Raw genomic sequence first — 13,227 nt, 5'->3', positions numbered from 1 at the left:
TATCTCTGGGTAGTTTGAAAATTATATACATTCTCACTCCGCCGAGATAATGATTATTGCTATCATGTTGTTCACATTTTATTCGACATATGTTTCGTAAATGTTAATACTTTCGTTATCTTTCGCAGATAATTTTTGACACAAATATCAACGACGATGCACATAGATTCAAAATATATGAACTAAATATAATTCAGGAATTAAATGATAAAAGTGGTAAGAAAGAATATTAATTTTTATTTACGTTGGTTCTTTTACATTTTTAATATACAGTATTTTTAATACAATTAGATATCGTATATATCGGGTTTTTAATAATACAGATTTATATAATAAATTTGATATAATAATACATAGAATAAAATAATTTTTGCGTTACGCATAGACTGGAATTAAAGTCGTTGACGAGTGCATGTGCAGCGTCAACGGACGATTTTTGATCTTCGAATAAAGATAAGCAGGTTTTAATTACAATCAGGCTCGTTCGCGAGGAACAGCCTGGTCGAGCAAGTGTCATAATAATACGCACGCATAAATCTTCAGAAGACTGCGAGAATCTTTTTTTATCTCGATCAACGGTGGAATCGCATCGTTATTTCGTGGGGTTCAAGTGCGTTCTCACGAAGTTCGCGACGGTTTTCTCATAGCACCCGGATATTCTCATCGGCCCCATCGAGCTAATTAGTATGGCCCTGACGTTGTTCGGCGATAAAAGGTCTGAGCTTCTAAGAAGGTTGTTTAAATTAATTTATTCGATTATTATTCAAGATTTGATATTCGAGAACGTCATATTCGTCCAATGAGGCTTCGTGTTAATTGATTTTTTCTCATCTTACGATTTTTTTACTTAATAAATTTTTTAATCAATTTATAATTAAAGATGTAATTGATAGCAAATCAATCATCGATGTAAAAGTGGACCTGTTATTTTTTAACAACTTCTGTCACATAAACGATTTTGCGGCGTAAGAGGCGACCGTGAATGCGATAACGCGCTTCCCTTTCGCGATGTTAATTTACCAATTCGAAACACGTTCGAGTGGTTCACGAGCGAACATCTGGAAAGCAATTAGGTGTCTCGGACTAGGAAAAGCAAGTTTGAGAAAAGAAGCAGAGAAAGGAAACATTCTCGATTCCCACGGCGGATTATCGCGGGATTATCTTTTCCGTTGCGTCGCAGGGTGAAAAATGTCACAAAGTGGCTCGATCGTTAGACGAAAGTATTATGCTAATGATCCGGCGAGTTGCCGCCGACTCTCTGGATTTTCTACGAGTGTGAGTCACAAAGGCGGACAACGAGGAAGCGTCTCGTGTCCCCGATTTAGGAACGGGTTTCCTCGGTCGTCAACGGTGTCATTACCGCAAAGCCGGCGCAATAATACCCTCATGATACCCGGCGAGAGGCGCTATTCAAAGCTTGTTTGTCGCTTCGACACGGTCGCATCGACGGCTTCATCCACGCGAGACGTGGATTGCAGTTTAGATTGTCGGAACGCTCGAGTCATCGGGACATGTCTGCCATCCGTCGCGGAGAGACACACGCGCCTGGGACGCGGAAAATTAATTCGACGGATGTGACGTCACGATCAGCACCGGCTGCGCTTCCTGTCCAGAGAGCGTCCCGAGAGGCTCCTTCGCGAGTGTTTCCCAGGAACGGCGAAGGATGCGGATCCTTGAGTGATGACGCGGATGCGTGCGCCGAGACGCTCTTTCTCACCGCATATCTAATTATTACTTCTTATTTGTTTATCGAGATTGCGCGAGATAAAAGTGCGATGTAAACAAACAGATAGCAGTCCTTATTTTTTTAAATACAAGATCCCGAAATTCCATTGTTGTTGTGCATACATGAACACACTTTGTAAAACGTTTTCGATGATCGACGTAGGGTTCACAGAAAAGGAAACGTCGCTTTGTGCCCTTTTTCTATGGGAGGCGGTTCCCATGGATGCCCCTCGGTTTTGGACAGAAAAAGGACGAAATTTCTACGAAAAGGCGCCACTAAGAGAAGGAGGCTCGCCAGGTGTTTTGGTAGCGGTCTCTTCTTCGTCCTTTTTCTTTCTTTCTCTCTCTCTCTCTCTTTCTTTCTCTCTTCTTCGCAAGCATTTAGGTCGCTCTCCCTCTCGTCCCCGCTCGTCCTTCTTCTGTCACTGTTTTCTTTTGCTCGGCTTGTTCTTCTCTCCTCGTCTCGCTCCTTCATCGAAACCCGTCGGTGAAACTAACCGCATTTTCCATCCCTTTCTTCTTTCCTTCACATGTATTCGGTGCCTTATTCCTCTCCCTGCCCGCTCCTGTTACCCTCCTTTTTGCCACATGAACAGCAGCTGTGGCAACGACGATCAGCTCACCACTCGAGAAGAGGGGTAAAGGAAAGGACTTCTCTGTCCTTCGGAAACTCTGGGGAAGCGGTTTGGCGGTGGTCAACAAATATTACGCGACTAGCTCCGTAGATTTATCGCTGTGTCTCTTCGTGGACCACAGACGTGCAATTTCGTTGCGTCATTGTGGGAGTGAAATGGACAAACCCATCCGACTTTTCGGCGTATATTTATGTGCGGCTTGATTGTATTATTAAAAAAGAAATATTAATTATGCAAATAGAGAGAAAACACCGATAGGATTTTACTTTAATACTTTGATATTGGTTTATCAATTTTCTTTATAGCGCATATATTTATATATGTCAGCGAAAAGTGTAGAAATATTTGCAACATTTTGCAAAGATGAAAATGTTTTTGCAATAACAAATTTTGCACACGTTTTTGATTATAAAGGATTCCGTGTTTCGACAATAATTATTTTGACAGAAGGCTATCGTGCGTAGGAACGATTACAGTCTTCTTATACGCAGACGGAGAAGCAATTTCTTCTCCTTTTTTCTTTTTGCCTTGGCGTTCTGAACTGGTTTACTTTATTTTTCGGATGAAAATTATTATTGCCGAGCTTTTAGTCGCGATTCCGGCCCGATTCTCACGTGTCGCGATCCCGGCGTCGGCAGAAGCGTGCACGCGGTTACGCGCAATTACGCGCGGCGAGTCGTTAAAGCCCATCGTGGCCGGTTTTACGAGCGGTTAGGCGGAATAATAATCAACGAATTAAAATGCGGTGGAAACCCCTCTTGCTTCCGTCGTCGACGGGGGGCGCCTGTCCACACGGGGGTTGCGCGCGTCCCCCGCAATTTGCTTAACGATTCCTGCGGTTAATCCTTTAATCGCACGTGGACTTTTTGTTTCTACTGATCGCGCTAAAAGAGTCTCTACTCGAGATTTAGATTTCTTCTCTTTCCGAACGCGTTGAGTAAAAGTTAAAGTGTAATATAAAAATTATTAATATTGTAAATTATTGATATTGTAAAAAATATTAATTTGAAAAAATTATAAGAGTAAAAGAATTTAACAAATGTGTGATTTGATTTTTCTTACACAAATAACTGTTTGAAAGTCAGAACTTAATTTTTGTAAAACAGCATAGAATTCCGAAATTGTGCGCATCGAGGTCTTTCAAACGGTTGCAAAACTAGACAAGTCTCATTGGAATACAAGAGTGCTTCTGCGAACCAGTTTCGCGGTGGTTCGACCGGTAACAGCAGTAATTCGCCCTCTTTTTTTTCCAAGTGTTGTTTTCGAGCCTGGAGGCAAGGCGGGGTACGAAAAAGGGGACCCGTAACTCTCATCGCGCCGCTACGTATTACGGGTAAGTGGCGCGACCGGAAAAAAAAACAGGAAGCAAGGAGGAAGACAGGAGAGAGCTTCTCCTGTGCTTGCTCAGAACTTCAACGTCATCCTGATTCAGGCTATCTTTCTTCTAATTCTTGCGGGAGGAACAGATGAGAAGAACTTCCGCGATTCCCCAGGCGCTCCTCCTTCGTTTTTATCAGTCGGATCCTAAGAATAAACGACAAGAGTTATTAAGGAGCATTTCACCAAACGTTTAAGCAGGCGAGCAGGCGATGACATGAAACGTGACGACGACATGACAGGAAACGATGACGTAAATGGTGGCGAAAAATTAATTTAGTTTTGACGAACATCGAAATCACGTATGATGAGTAGAGAAAAGCACGTGCAATGTTTTATTTTGCCGAGCAGATATCTATTCGCCGGAGAAATGTCAACAAACTTGTCAGCTGGATGCATTATTCGGCGTGAGAAGTCGAGCATTTTGAGAATTTCCATGATCAATGCGGAATTACATTTTAATAATTTCAAATCCGCAATCGTGCATCAACGTGCACGATAATTGTGAATCTTTTAATTAAAAAAAAAAAAAAAAAAAAAAACTCTGCTTGGTCCTTTGAACGATGGTTCGCCGACGATCGTTACGTTGTGAGATTATCAGACATTGGCGGAGAGTCTCGGATTACGAGAGAATGCACGACGGAACGATAAGAAGCGAACGATGATTTCAGGTAGGTGGCTGAAGGGTGGTTCGCCGAGACTGGACAAATGGCACGTACCAAACGGCATTTTATTTGGCCCAGGGTGGACCGGTTCCGCGACGCGAGAACCGTAAATCATACGGATTACGTCGGCTCTGGGAATGGGCGCTTCGCTCTTCGTTTATCAATAATGCAGAAGTCCCCTTCGCCGGTATCGGGTGTCCGCCCGACTGATTTTATAATCGATACTTCCGTCCGGCGTGCTCTTTGGATCCCATTTCCGTTATATTTTCGGAGTAAGGAGACGCGAGGAATTGCGCTGCCGGAAAAATTGCATAACATTGACTTTTGCTAGTATCAAATATTTTTATTAAATTTTATAGTAGATTTATTTTTAAGGAAAAATACTTTACTTTTGTATATGCGAATCCTTTATATAAATAGTCAGAAAAGAGAGGAATTAAGAAGAAGCTTGATATAAAAAAAAAACGCGCCACTAATTGCAAGTTGGACTCGAAGAAGTATCAAGATGAAATGCGCTCCTTCGACTACGAGATTAATCTTAATCCGTGAAATATTCGTCGCTTTCTCGCCGTCGCAAAGAGCCGCGGTGTGTAATGCGTGAAAACGAGATAAAGCGGCGGAACCGACTGGACGAGCTACGGTGAACCAAGGAAGCGACGATTAGCGCAAGGACCAAGCAAATAGACGAATTTTCTTGACGAATCCTCGGTCTTCTCTCTCTTACGCGCAAGAGAGAATGCTTGTATCGCATGCCGCGTAAACGACACCTCGTTGACGCTTCGGCTGCGCGGCGCGGGCAACGCGATAACGTTGTGAAATCTAACAGTTGCCTGATTCACCTCCAGGGCATTCGGAGATAAGTTACAACCGACACTCTGCCACCGTTGCTTCTTCCATATCCGCACCTTTTCCGCGCCGCTAATCGCGCTATTAATACACACAACCGGCGTGACGAATTTTCGTTACACCTTGAGGCGAGCAATTAAATATATATACAATGTCTTTATTACAAGCGGAAATGATTCTTAAACTTTTTTCATCTTGTGTTTAAATATAATAAATATTTTTTAATTGTATTAATAATTTATTACATTAATAGCTGATTTAATAATAATTTGATAATCGATTGCAATGTAGTTTGGGTGAAATCTATTTATTATTCGATTAGTCATATATTTTATCTTCCTTCTTTATCCTCACTTAAGAATTTTTTACAAGCGACGCGCGCGATAACCACTGATCACTATTAATCTGGCTATCGTCCAAGACGCATTAAGGATTTTATTCTCGCGTTTCTTCGGCATGTACGCCGTACCTTGTGGGAAGATAGCGGCCGGGCATCCGCGCGGGCGAGGACGACGCGAAGTGGGATTGGAAAAGAACGAAAACGTGTTGGCCGGTGGTAGAAAACGAAGAAGAGAGCCCGTCCAGGATAATGAGAAAAAAATCGCAGCGAAATCGGGTAGGTGGGAGGAGAAGACGGAGGAGGAAGAGGAGGAGGCCCCCGTCCATGCACCGTTGCGCTCGGACTGTCCGTCTGTCCGTTCGTTCCATCCTGGACGGATCCGTCGGGCCCTTGGGACCGAAAGGGATGAACGGATCGCAGATTACGTGCATTTCAGATTCACTCGCGGAGCGCAGCGACTCGTATTTCCCGGCGTGGTAATAAATTACGATCGTAATCGTCGTGTACGTGCACGCACTGTCGGTCACGCTGGACGACGACGGTCGTCTGTGGTGGCCTCTTCGCCGCCGGCTGCCGATGAGGTCCTCCATTCACCGGTCTCGCCGGCGAAACTACCGTTCACGTCGCCGTGAATTAATAGCGGTTAATTAATTATCCCGCGCAACTACCTCGGCTTTCGCGGATTCGCGCCTTCTCGCTGACCCTGCTCGATCGGTAGGAACGTTGATTCATCCTCACGAAGGACCCATTCTCATTTTGCAAATCAATCTGATTGGATTCAATGACGAATTATCCAATTTTTTAAATTTTATTTAATGTAAATTAATTCGATTTTACTTGATTAAATTTTTAATTCAAGCGCACACACCTTGCATTCGCCTTTAATCGGCCGAGCCTATTAAGGGACCCAGGTATCGCGGCCGCGATGCTTTCGAGGCTTTCGGGATACCCGAGGGATATCGCGTATCACGATACACACACCGCCGGCACGTTCATCAGGGCCCAGGACTATTCTTCCGTCCTTCTCCGCAGCGAAGTTCGAAGATTCGCACACAGCCCCCCCGCCGACGATGTCTGGAGGCCTTGACTGAGCCCCTTCGGACCTAACTCCGCGCCCGGTATGCCCGGCGGGGCCCTACCTCGGCCCCCTCGCTGACGATCTTCACACACGGCCACTCTCGGCCACGCAAATTCACGTACGCGCCCTTATATCCACAGACCGAGTGTGTATCCTTCGCCGCTGGCGCGTCCAGCCGCCGGGGGCGTCTGAATCCGTGTGCGTATAATCTCTCGCCGATGCAACAGGTACAGCGGTATTTGTCAAACGCGGTTATGAGGCGTCGTGTACGACGTGTATGTATGCGCGATACCGACGAGAACAAATTGTCGCCTCGACGGGGAGTCTCGCTGCGCGATTATGATCCTTCGATTAAAGGCACCACTTTGTTTCGAGAATAAACTGCTTTTTTGCGAGAAAAAAGGCAACTGATTAATTACACCCTCAGAATTTGGAAGTTGTTGTATAATAATTTTAGGAATCATGTCTGCTGGAAAGAATGGCACGAATTGCCTGAATATCGTTGTTTTCAATACGATTTACGAGAAGTTATTAAGTTTGTCACGCAAGGAAGAGCACGATTTTAATTCTCCGCGCATTTCTATTCATTTCAGCGCTGACGAATTATTACCCGTATCACGTTGATGAGTTACGCAGGTTCAGAATCGATCCTCTTTGCCTGGCAGATTTAACAATTCATCAAGGTAAGAAGGGCACGAGGGTAGATCGATCGCTTACGCCGAAGAATCGCGCGGCGAGAGGTCGGACGTAAATTTATCACGACGTTATCTCGTCCGTTGGGGAACCACGTTCGTTAATTTTATCCCGGTCGGGTTCCTCTCTTGCTTCACTCGCCTTCCCTCGTTGTTCCTTCTTCTCATCCTTCTTTTTTCAACCCTCTCGTTGCGCCAACACGGAGAATCGAGTAAATCGACTCAAAAATACGGATGGAAAGGCGGCGTTGAACTTTACTTCGGAGAGAGAAAGAGAGAGATTTAGAACTTGTCCGATATGTATCGCGTGACTCTGGTGCAGCTCGAAACCCCTCGTTTTAATCTTCGGAAAGGCGGAAGGCGAGGCGCTATTTAACTCCGCAGGAAGGAATACTTTTGTGTGGTTTTCGTCGCCTTGCGATCTGAACGATTCTCGATAAGTCGCTGGTAAATAGAATCAATTCGTCTTGCGGCGGAAAGACGAAGGAGAAGAAGGGCGAAGTCGAAGTCGGCCGCAAAAAGTTGACGCTGAGTAAATTCCGCGTTTTCAAACTCCGCACGTTGAGAAGGACAAGCCGCGCTGGCAGCGCTGACAGGAATTCTTGGCGTGGCGACACCGGCCGTACGTCGTCAGGCGCGTAATGAATATAAATTTAATTAAGATTAAAATTTCGGAGAGAGAGAGAAAGAGAGAGAGAGAGAGAGAGAGAGAGAGAGAGAAAGAGAGAGAGAAACGTGTGGCCCTTAGAGCCGAAGCAGGTTCTGGATCCGTCGTTTAGTCCTTGCCGGCCGGTTCGCTTCTTGATCGTTTGACCTGATCGGCAATTAAAACGTCTCGTGCCGCCTACCGAAAGTTTTAATTCTACACTATAATAATAATATGTGCCATTATTTTCGATCGATATCATGATTGACGAGCATTAATATTTTTTTTCACCGTCATAGAAATTTTTAGAAGGATGTAAAGTCCGGCGTGATTGGCGCGCATTGGACGAAAACGGCTTTATCGGTCACAACATTGCGCTAATTGACGTTTCTCATTAATAAGCGCGAGCGACGGGTCTCTCTTTCGAAAGCGATTTCGTCGTTCGACCGGAGAGAGAGAGAGAGAGAGAGAGAGAAAGAGAGAGTGAGACACGGCTTCGGGGATATTCCAGATATTCCTTTTGTTCTCTCCCTTTCCCTTCTCTCGTCCCTTTCTACCTCTCGCAGGTCCTTCAAGTTGCTGCCTCGACCTCCCTTTCTGCTCCAACCGCTTTCTTAATCTTCCTTTAATTCCCCGGCTTTTTCGTTTCTTTAGCTCCTTTTTCCTCCTTTCGTTTCCTCCGTTTCGCCTCTTCGTCGTGCTTCTTCTCTTTCTCCTCCTCCTCGTCTTTCTCTCCACTCTCGTCCTCTTCTTTGTTGTCGCCCCCTTTTTGTACCATCTCTCCCCGCGATCCTTTTGCCGGCTCTCCTCGTTGGAGAGAGATCCGTGCCGACAGGTTTCGAACTGTCTCGGAACTCGCGAGGGGCTGCTTCGGCGCGAAAACGAACTGGAGAACTCGTTTCTTCGTCTCTGCGTGCTTTTTCTCACTCACTTGAGCATTTTTTTATATTTTATAAGCCGTCGCTAAAAATGATAGAACTTTCTCCAAAACAGTTATCTAATATGAACATTTTTAAAGTTCTTTTTACGTATTTCAAATTTTGAATTAAAAGTATTTCATTACAGTTATTTGCGTGAAAAATTTCTTTAATTATTCAGCTGCCTACAAAAAAATGCTGTCAATCTCGGAACAATTTTATATTTCGTCTGTTTTATTCTATTTTTTATAATGCTTGTAGCGGATTATGATTCAATTATCGATGTGACTCACAGGAAGAGCTGGTAGCCGAGGATGACTCGCGGAACAAAAAGCGAGCATGTTCGGCCGCGTCATATACACAATCGATAAGCGACGATAAGAAGAAAACGAGTCCTTCCCACGCTGGACAACGACTGCGATCCATTAGTCCGTTTAGTTAGATCACGATTGCTTTATTAATCCTTGCTCGCGTTCTCATGCCTACACAGATTGCTTTTTTGTGCGTCGACCGCGCTAACTTTACTGTGTCGCGATCGTGTGAAAATAATATGCAGCGTGAATAATCGCGGAAAGGAAAATCGTTTTACAGAAATTACGAAACCGAGCAGTTTGATTTCACTGCAAAATAATTCTAACAATTATTCCAAAAAAATTAATTATCGATAGAAAAGCTTTGTTACAAAGATTGATGCTGATTAAAGCAATGCTGAATGTTGAATTAGAAACTTTCGATAATTGAGAATTAATGTTGTTAATTACTGATTAATGTTATTGATTAATAATTATTGTTAATAGGATCAGTTGCGAATAAATGTTATTAATGCGACAGATTATACGCGATAAATCACAAGGACTCGATAATATAGACATACAATTCTGCTTAATCAGAGCAGATCAAAGTTATGCAGCTCCGATACGTTTTTGTTCGACGAGTTCGACCGTCTTTTTCGGACATCACAAGATCTATCGACCGGTTGGCGCAGATACAGTCATCTTTCTATTGATCAACGACCGTCGGGACGAATTCAGGTAGAATATCATCGACTTACCAGTGCGTTGGCGACGCCCGTATGATCGTCCACCCAAGTGAGCAGGATATCAGCGCCCTTCATGCTGTTCTTATCGTTGAAACCGATGCCGACGTAGCCCAAGGTTTTACCGGTGACCCTGAAGGTCACTTCCTTCTCGTCCAAGGGATCCCACTCGAGAACGACGTCCCCGTCGTCATCCAGTTTCTCGTATCTGGAGAGTCTGTAATTTGGCGCGCTCCTCTTCGGTCTATCATTTTTCGTTTCGATGCTCTTCGCATTTTCCGTTGGCTTGAACGGTTTATCCGACATTGGTAAGTATTTCTTCGGCACTTGCGTTTCAGACGGCTTCGGCGTCTTTTTCAAACTCGGCTCGTCGAACGAGAATTGACGCTCGTTCTCTTTGATGATCTCGAACAGCGAATCCTCATCGTTTTCCATCTCGTTGACATCCTCTGAGTCTTCGATTTCCATAAATTTGTCAGTGCGTTTCTCCTCTGATTCCGGAAAATAATGTGGCATATAAATCTCGTCTTCTTCTTTCTTAGCCGTCAGAGTTTGAGGAACTCTGGTTCTTTCTTTACTATCAATAAATGGCGATTTAGTTTCCTCGACGCGTGAAGGATTCTCGAATTTTTCTTCCGGATCCAAATTCTTCAGCGGTGCATACAAATATTTCCAAACGTCGTTCTTGCGAATTTCGTTTTTCTTCAACCAACTATTATCAAACGATTGTTGATCGATACTGTTACTTCCGAACGACTGTTTCTTTCGCGATTCAAAACTTTTCTTTGATCTTTTGTAAAGAAGACCTAAATTATCCACTATAACTGGCTTCCGTTCATTGATTTCCAGAGGTTTGTCATTGTTATCGCGATTTTCCTCTGATTCTGAATAACGATGCGACATATGTATCTCATCTTTTTTATGCTCCTTTGGATTCTGCGAGATTGTTGGCTCTATTTCGTCGTCAGCATCAATAGACTTCGATTTTAACATAGACATAATTTCTCTGATGCTCGTCGACCTGTCATGTTCGTCTTTGGAATCCGAATTTTCCTTTTGTTTATTCGAATTGATGCGCTCTACATCCTTTGGAAACCGTTCGTCTCTTATCTCGTCCAACAACCAGCATCTTTTATCTTGTTGCATCTTAATGCTATCAATGGGTTTATGTAATTCGGCGTTCAGTAATTCGGCCTCCGGCAATTTAAATTGCGGCATTTCGTACCCAAAACTTCTCTTTATCCTTCTGGAGACAGAATCGATGGGATGTTTTTTGTACCATTTTGTCCTCATAGTCTCGTCCATGTGCTGGACGTAGAGATCCAATAGATCACAAACGACGATCCAGCACGAGATCAATATCACGGTTACTCTCAGTAACAGCATCTTCATTCGCTTCCTAATCCTTCATACGATTGTTTAAGCAAACTCTGTCGTTCGCATGTCACTTGTCCAAAATATTTATTTTTTTTTTTATAAATAAATATACCGAAATGCGCAATAAAAATCACTATCGTCCCTTCCAATCACTTCAACTAAACTATAATCTTCTTAAAACTTTTACTTGTTAAATGCAAGCGTCGCGCGCTCGCAACTTTCACAAAGGATTTTTCATCGTCGACGAGATTTTGATCGATTTTGTCTTATCGAGAAGCGAATATTTGGAATCTACATTAAACTGAACATGTTCAATAAAAATTAGAATCACGCGAGATACGTTAAATGTTAGTTTCTTTCACCGATTTTTCGTTAATTCTATTTTCAGCACGCCGAACCCGAGAATGATCTCACGTACATGCTGCACGCACGACAGTTGTGCCGGGACTAATTTAAACACTCCGCTGCCGCTGCCCCCGAAGAGCAGCTGCTTACATACCCGACTCCAGTCCCCTTTCTTCTCCAACACAGGGCCCCGATGCACGCAGGAACGTATTGACTTGCTAGCCGCGTTCGTCCATCAGCTACTAAATCGTATAGCACAAATCCTGCTTTTTTTAACATATCTTTCTTATTGTGGCATAAAATAATGCAAGAAATCTACGCAGGAATTTTTGCGTTTATAACAAAATAAAAATTCTCTTTTACTGTAATTCTATCTTATTTAATATATAAAAATGATGCAGAATTAAAAGCGAGATAAGTCAGACGTAATTTAATGGCAATTTCTAATTTAATTCGAGAAAAAAAAGAATTTTTGTGACTAATTATAATTTTTTATATGTATTGCTTAATTTTTGTGTTGCATCCTTATTTCCTAATTTCGGATTTTTACGGCTTTGCAAGCGAGTTCACTCGAATTCTCCGAACGCGATAATTGCACATACAATTTGCACTTACGATTATTCAGCTCGTCGGTTCGTCTGCACGTTCGCCGAGAACGTTCGATGAGGGCCAAAGAAGGACCCTGGCTTCCTGCGGAAGCGTCCCTCCCTTTTTTCTTCTTTTTGTAACCGGAGACTCATGCACATCGATGACGATGCGTGGCGGTGGCGTACTTCTCTTCCAGAAAGAAACGAGGGGCTGTAGAACGAACTGCGGTAAATGGGAACCCTTGACGCGAACGCGCCCTTCTGTTCTCCAGCGATTCTCATGTCAGCCCTCGCCCTTCCAATAAAGCGCTGCTACGCAAAATTTTGCTTATTTTAAAATTTACGTGAACAGTCGTGCAAATAAAATTTTTTTTTGTATTCAATTTTATCCAATTTTATTTTTAATTACTTTTTATCTAATTAGAAAATTATTTCTGAACATTTTTAAATCTTTTACTAATGAATTATTGAATCATATTGAAAAAAACACATTACATTTATTCATCGATACATAATTTATGGAATCAATTCAATCGACTTTCATACCGATATCATTAAAGGTGCTGCCGATCCGGTGCTTAATCGTGCGAATCCCATCCGGTCGGCGGCCGCCTCGAACATATTATTCCGCTTAAGCGTCCGCACGTGTTCAGAAGCCAACTGTATCAGGTTACTTCCTGTAACTGACATCGAAATACTATACTTTATATATGAGAAGGGTTATCGATCCTTATTCCTTACGGTTTGACATCGAGTGATGCAAAAATGCGATGGGGAGAACATTACAGAATCTCTCTAAAATAATTCAATTATAAGTGTTTTCAGAAATCGTCTAAAGATATGCGACAGAATTCGAATTATCAAAGTTACTTAAAAATGCAATTTTCGATGAGACCAGATTTCGATGTTGTGTTTACTGGCGACAGAATTGCAACGTTTGACATAAAATCGTTTTGATCAA

The 13,227-nt window shown here is 43.0% G+C and overlaps 1 protein-coding gene across 1 annotated transcript in view; it reads right to left on the bottom strand.

Annotated features, from left to right (window-relative positions):
- Positions 1 to 13,227, bottom strand: part of LOC105671375 (MOXD1 homolog 1) — a 31,416-nt gene that overhangs the window by 6,135 nt on the left and 12,054 nt on the right. Inside the window, exons 3-5 of the mRNA XM_012365492.2 lie at positions 12,813 to 12,949; positions 12,295 to 12,575; positions 9,973 to 11,921 (exon numbers count right to left, since the gene is read on the bottom strand). Of these exons, the coding sequence (XP_012220915.1) occupies positions 9,973 to 11,349 (1,377 nt within the window). The 5' untranslated portion in view covers positions 11,350 to 11,921; positions 12,295 to 12,575; positions 12,813 to 12,949. The remainder of the gene's footprint in view (positions 1 to 9,972; positions 11,922 to 12,294; positions 12,576 to 12,812; positions 12,950 to 13,227) is intronic.

Source organism: Linepithema humile, chromosome 6 (genome assembly GCF_040581485.1).
Source record: "Linepithema humile isolate Giens D197 chromosome 6, Lhum_UNIL_v1.0, whole genome shotgun sequence".
Classification (NCBI taxonomy): Eukaryota; Metazoa; Arthropoda; class Insecta; order Hymenoptera; family Formicidae; genus Linepithema; species Linepithema humile.
This window is presented reverse-complemented; position numbering and strand designations above follow the sequence as displayed.